At 45.0% G+C, this 22,491-nt stretch overlaps 2 protein-coding genes across 3 annotated transcripts in view; one reads left to right on the top strand and one right to left on the bottom strand.

The window, feature by feature from the left end:
• The first annotated feature begins 14,803 nt into the window (after positions 1-14,803).
• Positions 14,804-18,586, top strand: LOC118570863 (sulfotransferase 1A1). The gene is made up of 9 exons (XM_036169549.1): positions 14,804-14,965; positions 15,684-15,835; positions 16,125-16,250; positions 16,325-16,422; positions 17,109-17,235; positions 17,328-17,422; positions 17,900-18,080; positions 18,210-18,317; positions 18,415-18,586. Coding segments are annotated over exons 2-9 (885 nt in total). The 5' UTR covers positions 14,804-14,965; positions 15,684-15,687; the 3' UTR covers positions 18,417-18,586.
• Sgf29 (SAGA complex associated factor 29) overlaps positions 18,534-22,491 on the bottom strand; it is a 30,999-nt gene continuing 27,041 nt past the window's right edge. Inside the window, exons 5-10 of one of the 2 annotated variants that reach the window (XM_036169559.1) lie at positions 20,773-20,837; positions 19,819-19,948; positions 19,606-19,752; positions 19,387-19,422; positions 19,143-19,305; positions 18,534-18,885 (exon numbers count right to left, since the gene is read on the bottom strand). In XM_036169559.1, the coding sequence (XP_036025452.1) occupies positions 18,769-18,885; positions 19,143-19,305; positions 19,387-19,422; positions 19,606-19,752; positions 19,819-19,948; positions 20,773-20,837 (658 nt within the window). In that variant the 3' untranslated portion in view covers positions 18,534-18,768. The other variant, XM_036169570.1, reaches the window with a different exon arrangement.

Here is a 22,491-nt window from a genome sequence, read left to right as displayed (position 1 = left end):
TAATTTTACTATGTTAAAAACCTTCCTTTTTGATTGGACAGAAATAGGAAAGTGGGATATCTTTCTGTATGTTATGAATATATGTTGCTATGATTGGCTGATAAATAAGGCTGCATTGGCCTATGACAGGGCAGAATAAGGTTAGGTGCTACACGGAGTGAGGGGAAATGCCAGCCCACCATGGAAGGAGTAACATGGTGCCAGCAGATGGATAATGCCATGTCCATGTGGCAACATACAGATTAATAGAAATGGGTTAAGTGGGCTGGAGAGATGGCTCAGAGGTTAAGAGCACCAACTGCTCTTCTAGAGGACCTGAGTTCAATTCCCAGCACCCACATGGTGGCTCACAACCATCTGTAATGAGATCTGGCACCCCCTTCTGTGTACATAATAAATAAATAAATTAAAAAAAAAAGAAATGGGTTATGTTGTAAGAGCTAGCTAGCAAGCTTGCAATTAATATTAAGGCTCTGAGTGATTATTTTATAAGTGTTTGCAGGACCATGGAGCCAGGCTATATTGGAGAAACATGGGATTGTGGGGCCAGGTAGGACTGGAGAAACTTCTGGCTACAGAGAAAGGAATATAAGGCAGCAAGAGACAGGAATTCATGCTCTTGCAGAGGCTCTGTAGGGCGAGGAGTTGGTGAGGTTAAAGGTGATAGCTGAGGCTTGCTCTGTTTCTTTGACCTTTCAGCTTTCACCCCGATATCTGGCTCTGGGATTTTATTATACTACCACTTAGGATTTGTGCATCACATGGCACCCAACACGGGACATGAATTCATGAAAAAGCCTTTGCCTGTGGCTTTGCAGCCACCGGGTCAGGCCAGAGCTGCACACGGCCAAAGTCTCCACCCCATCTGGGTTAGAGTCCCTACCCTACCAGCTAAGTTTTTGTTGCTGCTCCCTCTGCAGCAAACTCCATAGGTTCTTGGGCTCCAAAAACCACAGGAGTTAGCCAGTTTTGCACATTCCTCTGTGCAGACAGCTGACTCCACAGGCACAGGTCAAAGCACAGGCACAGGCCCAACCCAGACCCAGGCACAAGCACAGGTCCAGGATCAGGCTCCAAACATGCCAAAATTAGCTGCTTTTGCATGTTCCCCTGGACAGACTGTTGGCTCTTTGGCTTCTCCATTCTCCCAGTGGATCATGGCTTTCTCTAGGCTCCCTCCTCAGGCTGCTGCCACAGCATCATCTGAATTGTCATTGTTAGCAGATTTGGTGAGTCAATTGGGATTTCTTAATGGGAGAAATTAATTAAAAGAGTTTTTTTCCCCACATTAAAAAAACAAAAACAAAAACAAAAATGGGAAACAATATTACAATGGAAGGAGTTTGGTCTCTGATAATACACTAGATGGTCTGAAAATGGAACAATTAAATGAGAGGATAATTAACTTTGATGGGATTGATCTAATGTCAATAATAAACATTAATGGTTTGATCATTCTTGTTTTATCTCTAAAAAAGTTGGTTTATATGAGTGCCAAGATACAAGTCTTAGAAAAACTTATTAAAATAGATCATAAAGATATTCAGAACCAGACAGAGGAATTTAAAGGAGAACCTATTTCAGCATTGCATTATAAGGTTATATAGGGCTCTGGCCCCTGTTTAGGTAGCTGTTGCCTTGTTTGCTGACCTTGACCTTGATATCCTCCCTATGCTGATTCCCTGAAGGTTTCTACCCTCCTGAATGCTTAAGGGAAGTTCCTTGTTTGTGTATCCTGCATATTGGGCATTAACAGCTTAGATGCAAGATTATAAACATCAGTAGCAAACTTCTGCCCTCCGGGGTTCTCCCATTGTGCTGTAAGCCTGTATTTAAGGTTTCCTCCCTCTTTCAATAAACAGCATTCCGCATTCTGCTGAGGCAAATGACTGTTGTCTCGTCTCTGTTTTTCAATCCACAGCCTCTCACTCCGACATGGTGAATGGGTGGTGGTAGCACCAGCATTATTGCTACAAGGTTACAGAGAAACAACCTAAGGCTTTCAAACAGCTAACCTTCACTTACCTAGTAACCTTACAGGAACTGCCAAATGATAGATATCCCCAAGACTGTGTAAGAGCTGAATGGACTTCTGTGCAAATGTTAGATTGTAGGAAATTCAAAGAAGCAATAGACTCATATGGCACGCACTAATCATTCATGAAGTAGATGTTAAACTCAAGGTCAACTTGTAGTAGAATTATTATTCCTCAAGACTGTAAAGATTTGGTTATAGCTGTCTTAGAAGCTGGTTCCCAATTACAAATGGGAACAATGAAGTAAGGCTAGAGATATTGAACTCTCCCAAGATCAATTTCTTGGAGAGGACAATTATGCTGATATATAAAGACATTTATGCTTTATACTGCATTGTAGCATTTAATGATTCGGACAGAACTGAGGAGGTAAGAAAGAAAATGAAATCGTTTACAAAAATTATACAGGGTCCCAAAGAAACCTTCACTGATTTCTTACAAAGATTAACTTTAGTAGTAAATAGAATGATGCCAAATTCAGAAGGTAGACAAATAATAATTGAATCTCTGGCTTTTGAAAATGCTAATGTGGGTTGGGGATTTAGCTCAGTGGTAGGCCCTGGGTTCCATCCTCAGCTCAAAAAAATTGCTAATGCACAATGCAAAAGGGTAATTAGGTCATTAAAGGTAAGATCAGCACCCTTAGAGGAATAGATATAATCAATATTGAATCTCATGACCATTATGAGCTTGGGTAGGAGAGCTGATTTCCAGAGATTTGAAGAAAAACAGTAATATCAATTGTTTCAAATGTGGTAAACAAGGTCCACTTAAAAGGGACTGTAAACAGATCATTCCTTACATTTTTTTCAAGGAATAATTCCAACAGAATGCCCCTCCCTTCTGGATTATGCAGAAGGTGTGGCAAAGGTAGACACTGGACTAACAAATGTAGATCAACAAGAGACAGATAAGGTAATCCCTTGCCTCTGCCATCAGGAAACACCTCTAGGGGCCTCTTGCAGGCCCCCATGTCAAATTTGGTTCAGTCCTTTCCTGTCATCATGGAAGAAACTCCTTCCTAGAGCAATTAAAGAACCTAGTGCCTATTGTAAAAAAACTATACTGCTCTGGATGACAGAACAGCTATAGACAATAAAACAAAAAATTCAAGAGAAACTAGAACAAGAGAGACCTCTTAATTAGGAAAGGTGATAGTTCATCAATGAGCATGACCATTCAATTTAAACTAAATTATACTGCTAACAAATACTTTTCATTTGATCTGATATAACTTGCCAAAAGGGAACCTCCCCAAAGTTAGGGTTGGGGAAGGGCTTTGTTTTTGTCTTTCAGGAGAATTATGGCTAAGGAATCTGAAGAACACTGAACAAATGAGACATGTGAAGAAAAAGAACAAATCATCCAGAAAAAAAAATGTCCCAGAGAAAAGAGTAAATTGGTCTATTGGTACATCACATATCTAACAGGATAAAATTTCATAAATCTTTCTAAATGTTTGTTTCTGCTGTTCTCTACAGATACATAATGCAAATGGTCTTTTTGTAGTCTCAGTTCAATTAAAAATTAAAGCTGGCTGGGCAGCGGTGGGTATCGTGATAGGAAGTCACAACATGCCCACATGGTTGAGCTTGTCTGGCAGACCGCCTAATTATTTCCGGTTCAAAATAGCCATTTCCGGGTCAAACATCTTGCGGGACTGGGAGTCCGTGGCTTTACATGGTTGCGTAAAGTGCGCACGGCCATGTAATCTATGCACAGGCGTGGAGTAGCCACATGCAGTCCTGTATGCATGCGCGGCCCACTCTTTAAAAAGCCAGTGCCATTTTGCACAGGTCTCTCTCCTCTCTTCTCTTCTCTCTCTCCTCTCCTCTCTCTTCTTCTCTTCCCTTGTCTCCTCACCCACGTGTGCTTCACATAGGCCTGTCACATTTCTGTCCTCTTTAATAAAAACTCTTCTGTGGTCTTGTCGTGTTCAGGATGTGTTCCTCGCAGGGTAAGAGCACCGCCTAAATAACTAACACAGCGGTGGCGCACATCTTTAATCCCAGGACTCAGGAGGCAGAGCCAGGCAGATCTGTGAGTTCAAGGCCAGCCTGGTCTACACAGCGAGCTCCAACCAAAACTACACAGAGAAACCCTGTCTCAAAAAACAAACAAACAAACAAACAAACAAATTAAAGCTGGCTTTGAAGTTAGGGTGTGGCTCTCTTCTTCTCTAAACCCAAGCATGCTTGTTAAAGGAAAATGAAAAATCATGTCAGAAGAGCTACCTGATATGGGACAGAAGAAAAACCAAAATTGAGGGACTATTCTCTTGCTACTAATCTCATGGTCCTTTGGTTTTGACTCTTTAAAACTTTTTTAAGGTATGAATTTTACATCAAAATTTAGAAGATTTTATATATATATATATATATATATATATATATATATATATATATATACACACACATACACACACATATATAACTTTTGTCATGATATTAATGGTCTTATAGAGTACTAGCTAATTCTAGAAAAGAAGCTTTATCTAGCTTCCTGTTCATGACTTCAAGTTTGAGTCTCTATCTGCAGTGAACAATGACCATGACTAACAGCAACCTTTGAAGTCTCCAAAAGGATGATGGGGCCCTACAATGACGATTCGATCAGGATGATGATAATGTCACTAAGCTTTGGACTACAAACTGCTCAGGACAATTTTGAGATGGCTAGTTGAGATGATCCAGCCTCACAGACTGCTATAGTCAGGACTTGAGACTGACATTATGCAGAGACTGGACAACAAATGATACAGCTACTTCTCTCATGATTTGACAATTAACCCAAAATTTTCTTTTCAAGATCCCTTAAAGGTGCCTTTTGCCCCAAGACAGCAGGAAGTAAATTTAAGAACATGATGCCCACATTCCCAACAGGTGGGGTGGGTAAATTTGGTTGTTCAATGTGTTACGGATCTTTGTCATTAATTTGGGTGGTTGTTATTGGTAATGGTCAGGAAAAAAGCTAAAAAAGATTAGATTCAGGGTTCTTGTTTGAAAAAAAGTAGATATAGCTATAAAAGGTAGATTATTGGATCTACTGTGAACAAAATATAGAAACAATAGCATTAAAGGATAGATTATTGTAGCGGGAATCTTAAAAGGTCTCACCACTTCCTCAGCTGGTCCTGTTTCCTCAGACTGCAAGCTTCTGAGTCCCCATCCACATGGATCTCAGCTGAACTGCTGCTCAAAGCCTAAAAGCTTAACCAGCCAAATGCTGCTAGTTTCTGGTCTCCACACCTTATATATCTTTCTGCTTTGTGCATCACTCCCTGGGATTAAAGGCGTGACTCACCATGCTAGGCTGTATCCTTGAACACACAGAGATCCAGGTAGATCTCTGCCTCTGGAATGCTAGGATTAAAGGCGTGTGCTACCACTGCCTATCCTCTATGTTTAATATGTGGCCGTCCTGTTCTTTGACCCCAGATAAGTTTATTAGCATGCACAATATTTCCGGGAACACAATACTGCCACAGATTATTGAATCTACTCTGAAAAGAAAAAAGGGAGAATATGGATATGATAATATAAAAAGATAGATAACTGAATCTACTTTTAAAAAGCAATTACTTGTTTTAAATATTTTATATTTATATAGATCTTTGTACATTAATACAAAGTTGAGATTAATTTTGTTAGAATGTACTCTACATACATTTTTAATCTTGTTCAAGGCATTGTACCTATATAGCTCATTTAACAATGAAATATAATTTTTCTAGTCCTTTAAATTTATTATTACCAACTAATTAGGATATAAAGAAATTCAGGTTAGTAGTTATTTACCTATTACAATCAAACTTGTAGTCAGGATAGGTATGTTTTCAAAGTCAGAGATATATTTTAGATAAACAAGTGGTCTTCAAATACTTCAGAGATCTATGGAATATGGCATTTAAGATGTTTTAATAACATATTCTTTTTTTTTTATGACAATGAGACCTGTCTGCTCCTGGTAGCACCAATCTACTTCAGGGAAGATGATTGGTATTGAAGAAAACTCATATGGAGTTTACATTCTCTGTGGTAAGTCAGCCATTGGGCAAGAAACTGCCCTTGCCTTGACTGTGACAGTGTGCTGTCCAATGGACAAGCAGGACACAAAAGAAAGGACTGCTGAACTTTGCCAAGACAAAGTAGGACAGCCCTTCAGAAAACCCTGCTTCACAGAAAGGTCTGTCAGATATGCTAAGCCTGTAGGCTAAAGATGGATGTCCCAACATTGCTGAGGAACCTTGGGTGACTGTCCAGGTAGCCAATTATTTCTGTCATTTCTCACAGTTTTGGAAGGTGCTTGCCTGTACTTTCTGTTTACTCAGGTAATGTTATTTCCTTCTCTGGTCTCTGAGGGAGTTGAAGACTAGATAGTTATAGTTTTCCCTGTTAACAAATTTAGAAAAGAAACTCACTAAAGAAGTGTAAAGTATGTAAATTTGAAAGACATCAAAAGATAGTTTTCGGTTGGTTATACAACTTAGGATAGAAAGTGAATTAGGTACAACACTTTGGACCCACCAAAATATGATAAACAATGGAGTATTTTTTTCTGAATTTTTCAAATGTTTATGGACTGGACATTGTTAATGTAATTCTTGAATGTATATATTGTATATAATTATATATAGTTTTTCTTATATTAGATATAACCTTCTTTTATTATTTTAGACAAAAGGGGAAAATGTGGTGATAAATTTGTAATCTAAAAAATTAGCTGGGCGGTGGTGGCACATGTCTTTAATCCCAGTACTTGGGAGGCAGAGCCAGGTAGATCTCTGTGAGTTTGAGGCCAGCCTGGTCTACAGAGCGAGATCCAGAACAGGTACCAAAACTATACAGAGAAATTCTGTCTCTAAAAGCCAAATAAATGAATGAATGAATGAATGAATGAATGAATAAATAAATAAATAAATAAAAGCTTGCCTAAAGATCAGAGGACAGAGCTAGCCATAGCGTTAGCCACAGAGGTCAGGCAGTGGTGACACACACCTTTAATCTTAGCACTCTGGGTGCGGAGGCAGAGATACATCTGGATTTCTGTGAATTAAAGGTCACACTGGGATTAATCCATTCTAAAAGAGAAACAGCCAGGCAGTGGTGGCACACACCTTTAATTCCAGCACTTGGGATCACATACCTTTAATCCCAGTACTAGGAAGGTTGAGACAGGAAGTGAGCTATCTGGGCAGAGAAAGGAATATAAGGTGGGAGGAGACAGGAATTCCAGGTCTTGCAGAGGCTCTGTCAGGCTGAGGACTTGGTGAGGTAAGAGGCTGTGGCTTGCTCTGCTTCTCTGATCTTTCAGCTTCCACTCTGATATCTGGCTCCGGGTTTTATTATAAGACCATTTAGGATTCAGGCAACAGAAGCTGTTGATTCCCTAAACCCACACAGGCCAAATACTCACACACACATAGGAAAGCTAAGCATGAGTCGGAGTGAGCAAGCCAGTAAGCAGAACGCCTTCAAGGTTTGTCCCTGCTACTGCTTGACTTCCTTCCCCAAATTCCCTTAGTGATAGGTTAAGACCCCAAAGTGGAAGCCAAATAAACACCTTCTCCCCAAGTTGCTGTTGGTCATGGTGTTTATTCTAGGAGCAGAAAGTAAACTAGGTCAGTTCTTCTCATGGATGCTCTTACAATGGACACTATCTTTCTCCTCTCGGTTTAGGATTCCTTTTAAATATCTTCTGCAGTGCTAATTTAGTATTTTTAATTAATTGCTTTAATTTGTACATCACTTAAAATGTCCACTTCTCTACTAAATATAAAGACAGCTTTGCTGGACACAGCATCTTCAGTTGGCAGTTTTTATTTTTACGACTTGAAATTTACCATTTTATTCTTTCCTGGCTTTCAGAGTCTTGAATGAGAAGTCTGATGTTATTTTGATGTGTTTGCCTTTGTGAGTTGGCATTTTTCTTTTGTATCTTTTAATAGTGCTGTTTCCTAGTTTGGGTATCTTGACTACTATGTGTCATGAAGAGGTTCTCCTCTGGCCAGTCTATTTGGAGTTTTAAATACTGCTTGTGCCTGGATGTCCACTTCTGTTCTTATATCTGGCAAATTTTCTACTAAAATTTCAGTGACTAGGTTTTCATTTTGTGAAGACTATACTCATGGTGTCCTTTATCCCCTCCACCAGTAAGATAAATTGATTCCAACCACATCTTAGAACAGTAGGGTACATTTATTTCAATTAGTATTCAATTTTCCTTAAGATTTGTTTGGCCTAAGATCACTCTATGTAGTCCAGACTCAAACAATCCTCCTGCCTCAACCTCTTGGGAATTAAAGGGATGCACCAGTACAGCATGAGGTTTGGTTTCTTGACTGTATCCCAAGTTCTTGGAAGCTGTAGTTATGCATATATATTTTTGTTCTTTATAATTATCTAACTACAGAATTCCTCTGGCCTTGCCTTCCACCCTGATAAGTCTTTCTTATCACTGGTCTATTAATTGCTGGTACTTTCTACTGCTTTTATTTGACTTGTCCATCTTTTCACTCCTGACATTTATGTTTTTCATCCAAAACGTGCCTTGCTGAGTTTTGCATCCACGTTGCTAACTTTGTTCATCCTGAATTATTTTCTGACTTCTTGTGTTCTCTTTGAAGCCATTCATTTTACAAGTAAACTTAAGTCTTTTTTAAAACATAGTATGTAGCCACCACTCCCAACTTAACTTTTAAACACACACACACACACACACACACACACACACACACACACACACTTAAAGATTAAAAACAATTATGTGTAGGTATGTGTGTGTCTGCATGTGAACGCAGGTGACCACAGCGAGCAAAAGGCTCACACCCCCTGGAGCTTTGATGTGGGCACTGGCAACTGCACTAAGAACCCCTGAAGAAAGCAAGTGCTCTTAACCACTCAGCCACTGCTCTACTCAACTCTGAATTCTTCCTCCAGTTCTTTACCAGTTCCAGTATCTTGGATCTGGCAGTGGAGGTGTTATGTTCCGTTAGAGGGACCATGCCACCTAGTTTTTCATGTTTGTTATGATCTGTGAATCTGTTGGGACAGATGTGACCCCAGTATTCCTCAGAAAAGAAACATAACAAACAGTTGAACAACCAACTAACAGCAGGAAGTCAAACCAGATGTAGAAATGCATTTTAGCTGGGCAGTGTGACCCATACCTTTAATCCCAGCACCCAGGAGGCAGAAGCTGGCAGACTCTATGAGTTTTTAGCCAGTCTGGTCTACAGAGTGAGTTCCAGGACATTTAGGGCTGCTACACAGAGAAACTCTGTCTTTGGGGAAAAAAGAAAGCACTTTAAATCTACTGAAGTCAACTATGATACCACCAATGACTACAGAAAATAAACTGCCAAAAAAGAGTGTAACTGGGCATGGCGGTATATGCTTTAATCCCAGCACTCAGGAGGTGGAGGGGGCAGATCTCAGTTTGAGACCAACCTGCACTACATATCTAGTTCCAGGACAGCCAGGAACGCAAAATAGAGAGACTGTCTCAAAAGACCATAAAAAGTCAGGGTAAAGGTTGAAACAAGAATTGAGTGAAGTAAAGGAAGGAGGCACAGAAAAAAGAAATAAATTCTATAGTTAAACAAAGAAACAAGACAAGCTTTTTAGGAAGCAGGAGAGGAGACAGCAAACCATAAAATAAAAGCACAATAAAGAAGAGGTATGTGAGCAAAATTAGAATCATAAGGAACAACAACAACAACAAAAACCCTAGGCTTTAAAAAACAAGATCAAACTGGGAGTGGTATCACATGCCTCAAATCACAACACTTGGTAGTGGCAGGAGGATCAGGAACTCAAGACCATCCTCAACCTACTGCTACATAACACCTCTCAAAAATAAAATAAACTTAGCAGGCATATAGAAAAAGGGAAAACACAAGGGCCTTGGGAAAGAAAATGCAGAAAAATGGCCTAGGTTTGGAATGGAGCCCACTAGAGAGGAGAGCAGGCCTTGGAGATTTCCTGTTTTATCCTGTGTAAACTGGTGCCGCGCCCAGAGTATTCAAAGGTCAACTGCTCAGCAGAACTAATGCTCCTTAGAGACCTCTTCTTTGTGTACTAGGAGAGACTGGAGTCTCATTCCATTCCAGACTCCCCAGTTTGTATACTTCAGGGTTGCTGCCGTCTAAGCCAAAGTGTGCTTCCCCAGTGACTGAAACTGTTATCAGAGGACCCATCTCAGTGCTTTCTACTCTAGCTGAGCATGAAACTCTCCTGCAGGAAGGAGGGACTCCATGGAGTGACCTAGAAATCTGCATGGCTGAGGCAGTCCTGGAGTTTACGACACCTGTTGCCCTCTGCCTTGGTGCTTCTGCCCTCAGATGTACCCAGCCCCCTTTCCTACAAAACTGTACATGGAAGAAAAAAAAAAAAAAAGGTGGGTGACGTCCCTGACCTCTGTCTCAGAGCTGCCAGTGTTCAGTTACCTTAATCTTAAGGAGGGTGGGGCCACCAGCTTCTCATGGAATCCGTCCAGCCTTCCCCTAAGCCACAACTCCTTACACAACCACCCTCCTCCAGGAGCTGAGGCTGGGAAAATCCAGGGATAATCCACTGTGATCATTTCCTGTTTTCTGGCCCCCAAAGTATCTTAGTCCCAAGCAATATGCCCCTTCCAAGACAGAACCTGCCAGGAAGGATGTCTCAGTTTTGCCTTGTCACACAGGAGTTCTCTCACACAAAATGCTACAGCTGGTTTAAACTTGTTCTAGGGTTAGGAGAGACTCCCTTCAAATAAAAAAATACATACACAACACACGTATGTTGTGTGTACCTGTGCATGCACATGTGCATTCATGCTGTGTGGGGGTCAGCATACATACAGCCTGTAGGAGTCAGTTCTCTCTTCTCACTGTAAGGGTCCCGGGGATTGAATTCAGATCATTAAGCTTTGGCAGCAAGTGCCTTTTTCCTGAGCCATATTCGTTAGAACTGCTGGTCACTCCCTCAGCTGCACGACCACACGTGCAGTTCAGTAGCCAAGGGGCCTTATGTCTTACGTCATCTGTGTGCTCTGTGGTCAGGCAATCTGTGCATGCATGGTGTAGTTCAGTAAGCCCACATGCGCATGTGCAAGGAAATCATTAAAAAGCGGGTTACAGACTCCCCCCGGCTCCCACATGTCTTTCACAGGCCTGGCCACTCTCTTCTGTCTCCCCGCTCCTAATGAAGCTCTGATACTGAGTTTTGTCATGCCTTGTGACCCTTCCTCACAGAGTAAAAGCGCCACATTTAAAACCCACAATATTGCTGGCCCAAGCTCTCCTCTGGGTCTTTAGTCTTCTCTTTCTTCCCGTGCACTGGCAAAAACACTTTCCAGAGGCAGGCACCTGTAAGCATAATGCTGGGGCTGCTACAGCTCTGAATCGCAGCTAGACACTGTCCCTCCATAGATGCTATGCTCTGTTCATGATCTGTTCCACAGGTGCAGAGCTCTGAAACTGGATCCTCTCTATATAGATGCCAAGTTCTATGAGTGGATCCCCCCTCTATAGGTGCCAGCTTCTGTGAGTGGATTCCCCTCTCCACAGGTGACCAGTTCTGTTAGGGGCCCACTCTCCATACGTTCCTGTTAGTGGACCTCATGCCTCTAAGGCCTGGCATTGGATCCAAATGCCCACCCATAAGAATAAAGTGACATAATAAATGGGGAAATGAATTTATAGTTTTCTTCAAAGCTGAGAAATACTCTATAGCTTGTCTAAAGGCTGGAGGAGCCAGAAGCTAGGACACATAGGATGGTGGTCTCTCCTGGGGACACTCGTCTCTACTGTGTTGTCAGGGCTCCTGCAAGGACCCATCATCATTCCAAGCACAGAACTTTCCTAATGAGACTGGGTGTGGTGGTTCACAGCTGTAATCCTTGCACTTGGGGAGTCTGGAGTCAGAGGATTGTCACAAATCCAAGGCCACCTTGGATTACATTGTGAATTACTGGTCAGCATAGGCTTGCAGTATGATATTTTGTGTTCTGCCAAATAAAGCTTGCCTGGAGATCAGATGGAAGAGCTAGCCATTAGTTAACTATAGAGGCCAGGCCATGGGGGCACACACCTTTAATCCCAGTACTTGAGAGGAGGAAGCAGGAAGATCAGGCAAGGCCACTCTGGGTTTCACAAGACTGAACCAGTCTAGAAGAGAAACAGAGCTGGGCGGTGGTGGCTCACACCTTTGATCCCAGCACTTGGGATCTAATACCTTTGAACTCAGCACATGGGATGCTCATATCTTTAATGCCAGCACAATAGGGAGTTGGTGACAGGATGGCCTCCATTCATTCTGAGGATTCTTAGAGACAGGATCTCCCCCATTCAGTCTGAGACTTTGTAGTGCTAAGAAGTCTCCAGTGGCTGCTGCCCTGCTTCTCTGATCTTTCAGCTTTCACCCTTGATATCTGACTCCAGGTTTTTATTGTTAAGACTAATTAGGATCATGCTTCATAGGCTACAGTGTGAGACCTTGTCTCTGTCAGGTCCAAATTATGTTCCAAACCCAGAATTCCTCAGGAACCTATAAAGCAGGTCCCCTCTACCAAAGGAGCCATTTCCTTATCATTGGCAGAAAGGACAAATGGCCATCTGTGGTGTCTAAAAGCTTACTACAGGAAATGCTGGCCTCCAGGCTTCCTCAGTATCCTAAGTACCTGTTACACATTTCAGAGTCCATGCTGGCATCCCAACCCTACCCTAAACTTACCCAGCTCAGAAGCTTCCCTTCCCTCGCTTCTCATTATCCTCACAACCCTGCTATTTCTGCTGTGCACATGCTCTGTCTTCCTGTGTCCTCTTCTCTCTTCATCTCTTGCTGCCCCACTCCCACCCCACCCCTCATGGCCAAGTCCGTTCTGCTGGCCATAGTCAGTCTTCTCTCTCTGGACTCTACCACATGCCTCTGCCTGTACTATCTATCCCTCATATCTACAATACAAACCTTCCCCTCAATTGTACCTGGGAGCAGACATGTCATCAGTTTGTACAGTCTCAAACAAACAAGCTTTCCCCTAGAGAAACAAATTCTTAAGTCTTTCCTGGAGGGTCCTGTCGCCTGCCATTCCATAGCTCTACTCTGAGATACCAACTCTGTAAGAGTCAGCAGATGCGCACCTATGACACAGAGTCTCTGCAGCTCCAGTGCAGCTTGACGCAGAAGACAAAGTTCTAGAGGGTGGGGTTCTTCTCCTTCCTGGGGCCCTATGACTCTCCCAGCTGCAGCCTTTCCTGTCTTTGTGGAGTTGCTTGCACGTTCAGAGGGTAAAACCCCTTCTAGGGACTGTGTGGCAATGGCTGAGGTAGCCCAGCAGCCATGAAGCAGGGGCACCTTCCAGGGCCTTTAGACTCCAGGTCTCTCCCCGGAACAGCCTTATCTACTCTGCTGCAGCTCCGGTTCGCTGACCTTGCTCCCTCTCATCGCTCTGTATTTTCCCTGAGTTCAGCAAGGGGTTCCGGGCACTGCTGTGGTTGCTCTCATCTAAACCCAGATGTCCTCAAGATTGGCTGGGAGCCAGCAGGAACATGAACAGCCTTGTCCCCATCAGGCCACGCCCCTCCCTTTGCTAGATGGTGTCAACTGTCCATTGAACTACCCTTGTTTTCTACAGGCTAAACCCATAGTTCAGGGAGTGTGTGTGTGTGTGTGTGTGTGTGTGTGTGTGTGTGTGTGTGTGTGTGTGTGTGTGTGTGTAATAACAGAGAGAGTTCTGTTGCAAGAATTCTAATTGCTATTATAAAAAAAAAAAAAAAAAAAAAAAAAGACCAGAGACAAAGGAACAAGCCACTAGAGAAACTTCTCACCACTACTGATTCCTCAAGCTGAATGGAAGGCAAGATTCTATCTCCACGAATCCTCTGACTGAAAGCCTCTGAGTCCTCAGCCGAAAGGGGTCTAGTTCCTGTCTCCTCACATCTTATTGCCTTTCTCCACCCAGCTACTTCACTTCCTTTCGTGTACTGGGGTTAAGTGGCATCTGTGATTCCAAAATTCTGTAGCAAAGGCACGAGATCTCAAGTGCTGGGATTAAAGGTGTATGATTTCCAAGTACTGGGATTAAAGGTATATGCCACCACTGCCTGGCTCTGTTTCTCTCCTAGACTGAAGCAATCTCAAGTACTCCAGGGTGGCTTTGAACTCTGAATTTCTGCCTCTTGAGTGCTAGGACTAAAGGTGTTTGCCACCATTGCCTGGCCTCTATGTTTAATCTAGTGTGGTGGTATTATGTTCCCCAAAATATTGTTCACCCTAATAAACTTATCTGGGGTCAGAGAACAGAACAGCCACTACATACAGAGGCTAGAAAATGGTGGCACTCACACCTTTAATCCTAGCATTCCAGAGACAGAAATCCCTCTGGATCTCTATGAGTTCAAGGCCTTTAATCCCAAGAAGTGAGTCTTTAATCCCAGGGAGTGATGGCAGAAAGCAGAAAGATTTCTAAGGTATGAAGACCAAAAACTAGAAGCTTTTAGCTAGTTAAGCAATCAGGCTTTCGAGAAGCAGTTCAGCTGATTCATTTGAATAAGGACTCAGAGGCTTCCAGTCTGAGGAAACAGGATCAGCTGAGGAACTAGAGAGATGAGGAAGCTCCACCACAATATTTGGCTCCAGGTTTGATTTTATTAATAAGACCATTTAAGATTCCTGCTACAATCTAGCGTCTGGCTCTGTCATCTGCTCCTCAGGCAAGCTTTCTCTGAATCACAATTATCCCCACAGAGTTCCGCCCCATCTCCACCCCCTTCCACTCCCCTTGTTTTGGAGAACAGTCAGTTCCAGTACTGATGCCACTCCCTCCCACTTGGGATCCACAAAATCTCCAGCTCAAAGTCCAATTCTGCATTCCCCACATTGCAACACTCACACAAAGATCCCCACCACAGTGCACTGGCGAGGAGAGGCTCGGAAACTCAGAATCAGGTGAGTGGCAGTGTGTGTGTGTGGGGGGGGGGCACCGCTGCCCTGCCCAGCTACAGATTCCAATGTTCTTCCTACACCTTGATTAGTCCATCTGACCCCTGCCTGGGCCTCTAGCCTCTCTGTTCTTTCCCCACACATACTCCACCTCACAAGAGCTGTCTGAGGCTCCCCCCTCCCCCTCTTTCTTGGCTGGTTGTAGAATCCTTTTAAGTAGAAAATCTCTCCCTGGCCTGCAACAAGCTTAGAACTAAACTGGTTATGCTTGTCTCAAGCAAAACAGGCCATCAGGTCTAGATGGTGTGGGGTATTTCTGAAGGTAACAGAAAGCTCAAGGAGGAAAAGTGAAGAGAGGCACCCATGCTCCAGGGGCTGACCTTCCAGCTGCACCAGGAAGTATAGAGACACAGAGCCGGTGCTCAGTCTCCTGAGTACATGCTGGAGTCCACCCTAACATGCCAAACCCTGTGTTGATTCTACCCCAGAGTGCTTTAATGCCTGGACTATGCTTGGGCACCAGGGACATGGAAAGTTCTGCAGGTGAGCAGTGATGTAGCCACAGGAGTGACCTTTGCTGGAGTTAGACTTGCCTCTGATCCCAGGTCTACCTGCCACCTCAGCGAGCTGTCAGAGCCTCAGGATCCCAACCTTAAAGCAAGAATTCAGCACAGTATTGTGAACTTGTTAGAAAAGTGAGTCTTATATTCTGTTCTCAATGCAGCAACATGGAGTTGATTGAGGATTTCTCCCGTCCACCACTGGTGCCTGTGAAGGGCATCCCACTCATCAAATATTTTGCAGAGGCTATTGGGCCATTGCAGAACATGACAGCCTGGCCTGATGACTTGCTTATCAGCACATACCCAAAGTCTGGTGAGCAGTGGTTCTCCTAATGTCCTATAGACCTAACTTTGGTAAACTGGTCCAGACTCTGGGACCTCCACACCTTCTTTTTGTTGTTTGTTTGGGTTTTTGTTATTGTTGTTGTTTTTGAGATAGGGTTTCTCTGTGTAGCCTGAGCTGTCCTGGAACTCCCTCTGTAGCCCATGTTGGCCACAAACTCAGAGATCTATCTACCTGTCTCTGCCTCCCAAGTGCTGGGATTAAAAGTGTGCACTATCACCTCCTGGATCTTCCTCACATCTTGTTCCCTTCTTTCCAGGTACTACCTGGATGAGTGAGATCCTGGACATGATCTACCAGGACGGCAAACTAGAAAAGTGTCGCCGGGCCCCCATCTATGCCCGGGTGCCCTTCCTTGAGTTCAGGTGCCCAGGAGTTCCCTCAGGTATGAGCACTAGGTTGCTAGACACAAGTGGAGAGAGGTAGAACCTCTTCACAAAGCTCTCTGCTCAACTGTAGGTCTTGAATCTTTGGAAGAGACACCAGCCCCACGGCTCATTAAGACACATCTGCCCCTGTCCTTACTCCCTCGGAGTCTGCTGGATCAGAAGATCAAGGTAAACACACAAAAAACCAAGAGACCCCAGTTATGGTGGTACCTTTCACCATTTGGGAAGTAGAGGCAGAAGGATCACAGTTAAGTTCAAGACCAGTCTGAGCTATATCTGGCCCTGTTTCAGGAAGACAGAGAAAAATAAAGGAAAGGAGGGAGGAAGGGAAAGAGAGGAGACAGGGAGGGAAGGGGGGCTCAGGGGAGAGGATCTAAGGGCTCCTGGGGTCATCCTAGCTTTGGTCTGTTCTGCTGGGAATTGTGGGACTACTCAAGCCCTGTTTCACCTTGTACGGAGGGTCTCTGGCTGTCACTCTGGCAGGACTCAGATATCGAGGAAAATGGACTTCTCCAGTGTAACCTAGAGATGCAGACTCCAGGTGCTCACAGGACATAGATGGGAGGGGCTGGTGGAACTCTGACCTACCATGTGGATGTGCTGACAATAAAGGAGTCAGATAAAATATAGTTCATGGAATAGCCAGGACTTTGGCATCAAAGGTGTAATCTTAGGTCAGTGGTACCCATCCCATGAAATCTCAACAAGTCAACGTCTAGTCCTGTGTTCTCTTGTCATCCCCAAAAGAAGTGCTGAGAGTCCCCAGTGCTAGAAAGTATGGCACCTCACTGGGTCCTGTGAAGGGTAACAGGACAGCAGAAGGAACCAGAACTAGGGATCATCTGCCCCTGCAGGTGATCTACATTGCTCGAAATCCAAAGGATGTGGTTGTCTCCTATTATAATTTCTACAACATGGCCAAGGTACACCCTGATCCAGGCACCTGGGAGAGCTTCCTGGAGAACTTCATGGAAGGGAAAGGTGAATCTGAGTCTGTAGCAAGGAGGGGGCTGGCCCTGAGGGGCAGAGCGGGAGCTAACAGGGCCTGTGTCCGTGCCCTGTCTTGCCCCCAGTGTCCTATGGGTCGTGGTTCCAGCACGTGAAGGAGTGGTGGGAACTGTCCCACACTCACCCTGTTCTCTATCTCTTCTATGAAGACATGAAGGAGGTGAGGCTGCCTGCTGCCACTTCCTCTGGGTCCCACAGGCAGGAACCTCAGGAACCTGGCCCTGTCCTGGCTCTGAGCCCCATCCCTATCCCAGCCCCACCCCAGACAGCACCTCCCATCCCACCTCCTGGCTCAGGACCTCAGCACAGCTCAGCAGAGAGCATGCTCAGCCCTCAACTTGGAGGAGGTGTCAGTCATGTGCAAGTATTGACCTGGTAGCTTGCTGCTCTTGCTTCTCCCTGCTCCAGCGGTGCCAACTCTGGGCACCAGAGATCAAAGTCTGTCCCTGTCCTCTCCAGAATGAACCCAGAGATCATGCCAAGATGGCATGGTAGGAAGCTATGTATTTAGCATCAGTTAAGAGGCTCAGAGTCAAGCATTCAGTTCTGAGAAATCCTTGGTAGAAGTGGCCAACTCCTGTGAGTGACACCCCAAACTTATCCTAGTGAGCATCCAGATATCCTCTCTATACTCCAGAACCCCAAACGGGAGATCAAGAAGGTCTTAGAGTTTTTGGGGCGCTCTCTGCCTGAGGAGACTGTGGATCTCATTGTTCATCACACATCCTTCAAGAAAATGAAGGAGAACCCCATGGCTAACTACACCACTCTCCCCTCTGAAATCATGGACCATGGTGTTTCTCCCTTCATGAGGAAAGGTAGGTAGTGGCCTGGATGGTCATTTGGAGTATTTGGGGAAGGGAGGTTGGATGCACCAACAAAATCTGCAGTCATATGGGTCCTGTGGCTGTGACTAACAGTCTCTCTCTTTGTCTCTCCTTCTTCAGGTACCATTGGGGACTGGAAAAACACCTTCACTGTAGCCCAGAATGAGCGCTTTGATGCCCATTACGCTAAGATGATGAAAGGCTGTAACCTCAAGTTCCGTTGCATCTGTAAGTGGATGTCGTTATATCGGGAATAAAGGCAAGCTGACATAATCCATTATGATCTCAAGACTAAAATATGACACATCCTGCTGTATTCCTACAGGAAATCTGAGCTAGGAGAATGAATGGGACTGAGGACATATCTGAACGAAGATGATTTTATCAACATGTGTCAGGAAAGCAATGGATCCGAGCACGGAAGAGGAACCCAAACACGCAAAAAAACAGAAGACAAACTGTATTTTACCTGAAAAAATAAATGCCCTGGTAGCTGACTGGGCCTTCTCCCTTCTGCGGCCATCAATCCCATGTGTCTGATGGAGGAGGGCAAGAGGGTCTGAAGGATTGAGGCCCAGGAGACAGGGTGAGAGGGAAGAGTGTTTATTTGATTGCAGGAACTCCTTTGTTGCCTTCTCCCATGAGGTCGGCAGTGGCAGAATCTAGCCTGCCCCCAGCTTCACTTTTTCTTGGGCTCCTTACAAGCCACCACGTACCTCTGGGCCACATTGAGAGGAGGGGAGTAGCCATCTGCATAGGAGGTGTCTTCAAACAGGACTGAGTAGTCATCCTGAGGCTGCAGGACACACACAGGAAGAAGGGCTGGTCAAGACGTTTCTCGGCCAGGGCAGCCTCTCCTTGTCCAGAGCCCCAGCTGCACCTCCCTGTCTCTCCTGCTCCCCTCTCTACTCTGCAGTCAGGGATCTGGTGCTACCAGGAAAGCCTATGTTTAGGAGATAAAGGACAAGAAGACAGCAAGAAGGAATCCTGAAGAATGATGGGGACCAATCCTTAAGGTTCTAGTGTCAAAGGCTTTCTGTGGTGGCTCCTTACCCGCTGTGGGGGGGTGTGGATCAGAGCACGGTAGAAGCAGGTGGTCTGGGGGTATAGGGCCAGCACTAGCTGCTCCTTCTGAAACAAGGCCTCAGGGTCTGTCTCAGGGTTAGCTTTCCACTGGGGCAGTGGGATGATGCGCCGCCGGCTCAGGGTGTGTCTCCTGGGGGAACAATACAGGCCATGACCAGGGGAGGCTTCTCCCAGAATCTGGTGACTCCACTGCCCCCACCTGGACACTCACTCTTTGCCTTCTTCATCAATGTCGTCTACCTCGTACCTGTGGGCCAACAAAAGGGAACCAGTGCTGGGACAAAGCTGGCATCCAGGAGTAAGGAGGAGAGAGGATGAAGAGAGGCTTGCAGCAGCTTGAGGGAGCACCACCCAGCAGCCTTCGGGGGAAGCTCTCCCCCAGGCGGCAGAAGCCGGAGCAGTGAGAAGGCAAAGTCAGGCGCACACTCACTTGTTGGTAGCATGGCTGTAACTGACTACTTCGGCTAGGATCCACTGCTCATCCCCATCCACAGCCTTCACTCTAGCAGCCACCTTGTCTCCAGGTTTGGCCACATAGTCCCCTGAGGCTGGAATGGCTCCACAGAGCGGTGGGGGCCTAGGAGAGAAAGCCTGTTAGTCTGGCCCCCGGCACCAGCCCTCTCTGGCTAGTTCCCGCCCTCACTTGTCACCAGGCTTCCCGATCCAGAGGGGCAGGGTCATGGCTGACTGCTGCAGCAGCGTCATCAGCACCCCCCTGCGCATGGTCTTCCGTGGGGGCTCCGAGTCGTTGTAGAGACCTGCGATCTTGGCCGCTGTGGGAAGCAAGTGAACCCCTGAGGCCATGTGGATGGCACCTGACCCAGTCACACCCCAGCAACTGCTCTGAGCGGGAGCACTTTATACCATGATCCCCAAACCATCCACACCCCTTCTTAACAGACATCTAAGGTTGGGAAGAGACAGGCCTGCGAGATTCGTGGAGAAGAACTAAAAAGGAGGGTTTCCAGGAAGCAGGTTACATTCTGTTTGCTGCTGGGGTGCTGGATATGTGAATGTGCTGGGTCAATGAAAATTCCTGGAAGGAGATACTTATGTTTATCTCCTTTCTACTAGTGTATGTAATTTCAGTGGAAGTTGCACAAATTATCTAGTGTGTATCACTGCCCTCATCAGCCATGGCTCATCACACTGTTCAACTGAAAACAAACAAAAACGGTACCGTGATCACGCTAAAGGGTAAAGAGTTGCATCTGGGGCAAGACAGAAGTCAGGAAGCCAAGGCAGTGGCACCTGAGGAGACCTAAAGGCAGGGAGCTAAGCCAGCTTCACATGTATGGCTGGCTTTGGGGTACAAAGAGTGGCAGATTGTCACCAAAGCATGCCACAGAGGGAGCAGTGGTAGAAAGGAGAGAGATGACCATCCCTGGATAGAATAAGCAAGGGCAGTGGGAAGGGTGGGGCAAAATGACCTGGGTCTGGGCAGAGAACTAGGCACACTCTCGGCCTCGGAGTCTGTCTCCGACAACTGTTGGGTGACTCCACCAGATCATGTCCCATGCTCCCTGCTGGGCCGTGACTGCTTCCCCCCCAGCCCCCACCATGCCTGGTCAAGAAATTCTTCATTTCTCCTACTCACCAATCCGCCTCTCTTCCAGCAGAGACTTGATCTCAGCTATCTTATCCAGCGCTTTGCGGAGGATGCTAGACAAGGAAGGGAGAAAAGAGTGTTCTGTGAAGCACTCAGCAGAGGCTTCTTGGCCACTGGGCTCCCCAGACCAAGTCTATGCTGCTCTTGTTGGATGTGCTGGCTGACACCTGCAATCTTGCCACTTAGGAGGCTGTAGCATTCCTGTAGTGAGTCTGATGCCATCTTAGCTACACAATGAGCTCCAGGTCTGCCTAGGCTAGAGTGAGACCTCGCTTCAAACAAAAAAGGAGAAGCTACAGAGACAGCCCAGTGAATTAAGTACCTGTTGCACAAGCTTGAGGATCTGAGTTAGATTACCAACACCCATCTGAGAGTCAGACATGACGGCATGTGCCTGCAGTCCCAGCACTGGGTTAAGGTGGAGACAGCTGGATCCTTGGAGCTCATTGGCCAAACAGTCTAGCCAAGTCAATCAGTTCCAGGTTCAGTGAGAGACCCTGTCTTAAAAACTAAGGTGGACAAATCAAGGAAACAACCAATATCAACCACTAGCCTACATATTCACTCTCTCCCATGTACATGTACACTCACATGCCTGGGAACCTACACAAACATATATACATACTGCATAAACATATATACCACATATATACACAAATTATTAATAAAAACAAAAAAATATGAGATCATAGACCCTAAACAGAAATAGTTATTACCTCAGATATCTCAGTCAACAAGTCTGTATATGTCACAATCCTGTGACAGTGGCCCCACAGGATTATAATGGACTTGAACAAATTTTACTGCCTCATGGCACCACTCATGGCACATAATGTCATAGTGCACATAATATATTCTCTGGACTGACAGTCACATGCAAGCATGGCCCATACAATCATATACACTAATCACACTTGATTATAGTAATGACAATGCCACTGATTTAGAAATTTACTGAGGCTGGAGAGATGGCTCAGCAGTTAACAGCACTGACTGATCTTCCAGAAGTCCCAAGTTCAATTCCCAGCACCCACATGGTGGCTCACAACCACCTATAATGGGATTCGATGCCCTCTTCTAGCATGCAGGTGTATATGCAGATAGAGCACTCACATACATAAAACAAACAAACAAATATTTAGCTGGGTAGTGATGGCGCAGGCCTTTAATCCCAGCATTTGGAAGGTAGAGGCAGGCAGATCTCTTGAGTTCTAGGCCAGCCTGGACCACAGAGAGAGTTCTAGGACAGTCAAGGTTACACAGAGAAACCCTGTCTGGAAAAACCAAAGCAAACAAAAACGAAACAAAACAAACATTTACTAAATTATACTTTTGAGAAAACACATGAGACACTGGTAGCTACATTACACATTTCATGTTCAGAGAATGTCTTTATTATGTAAGAGACCACAGCGAGTGTCAACACATCCAAGTTTGTGTCAATGCTCTGTGATGTTCACAGGAGGATTCATCAATGACAGGCCTCAGAATGTTAACTAACCAATGATTATAATTTTTTTTTTTTCAGCGCTCGGGATGGAACCAAGTACCACATGAAAGCTAGGCAACTGCTCCAACCCTGTTTTTCAACTGTAAAAGTATAAGGGCAATGCAGCAGAAAGTGGCAGGACAAGCCCTTGAGAAAGCAGGTGCATGAGGTCACTGATACTGCTTTGCCCAATTCTGTAGAGATCCTGCCAAAGCTCT

Source organism: Onychomys torridus, chromosome 1, assembly GCF_903995425.1.
Source record: "Onychomys torridus chromosome 1, mOncTor1.1, whole genome shotgun sequence".
NCBI classification, from domain to species: Eukaryota; Metazoa; Chordata; class Mammalia; order Rodentia; family Cricetidae; genus Onychomys; species Onychomys torridus.
This window is presented reverse-complemented; position numbering and strand designations above follow the sequence as displayed.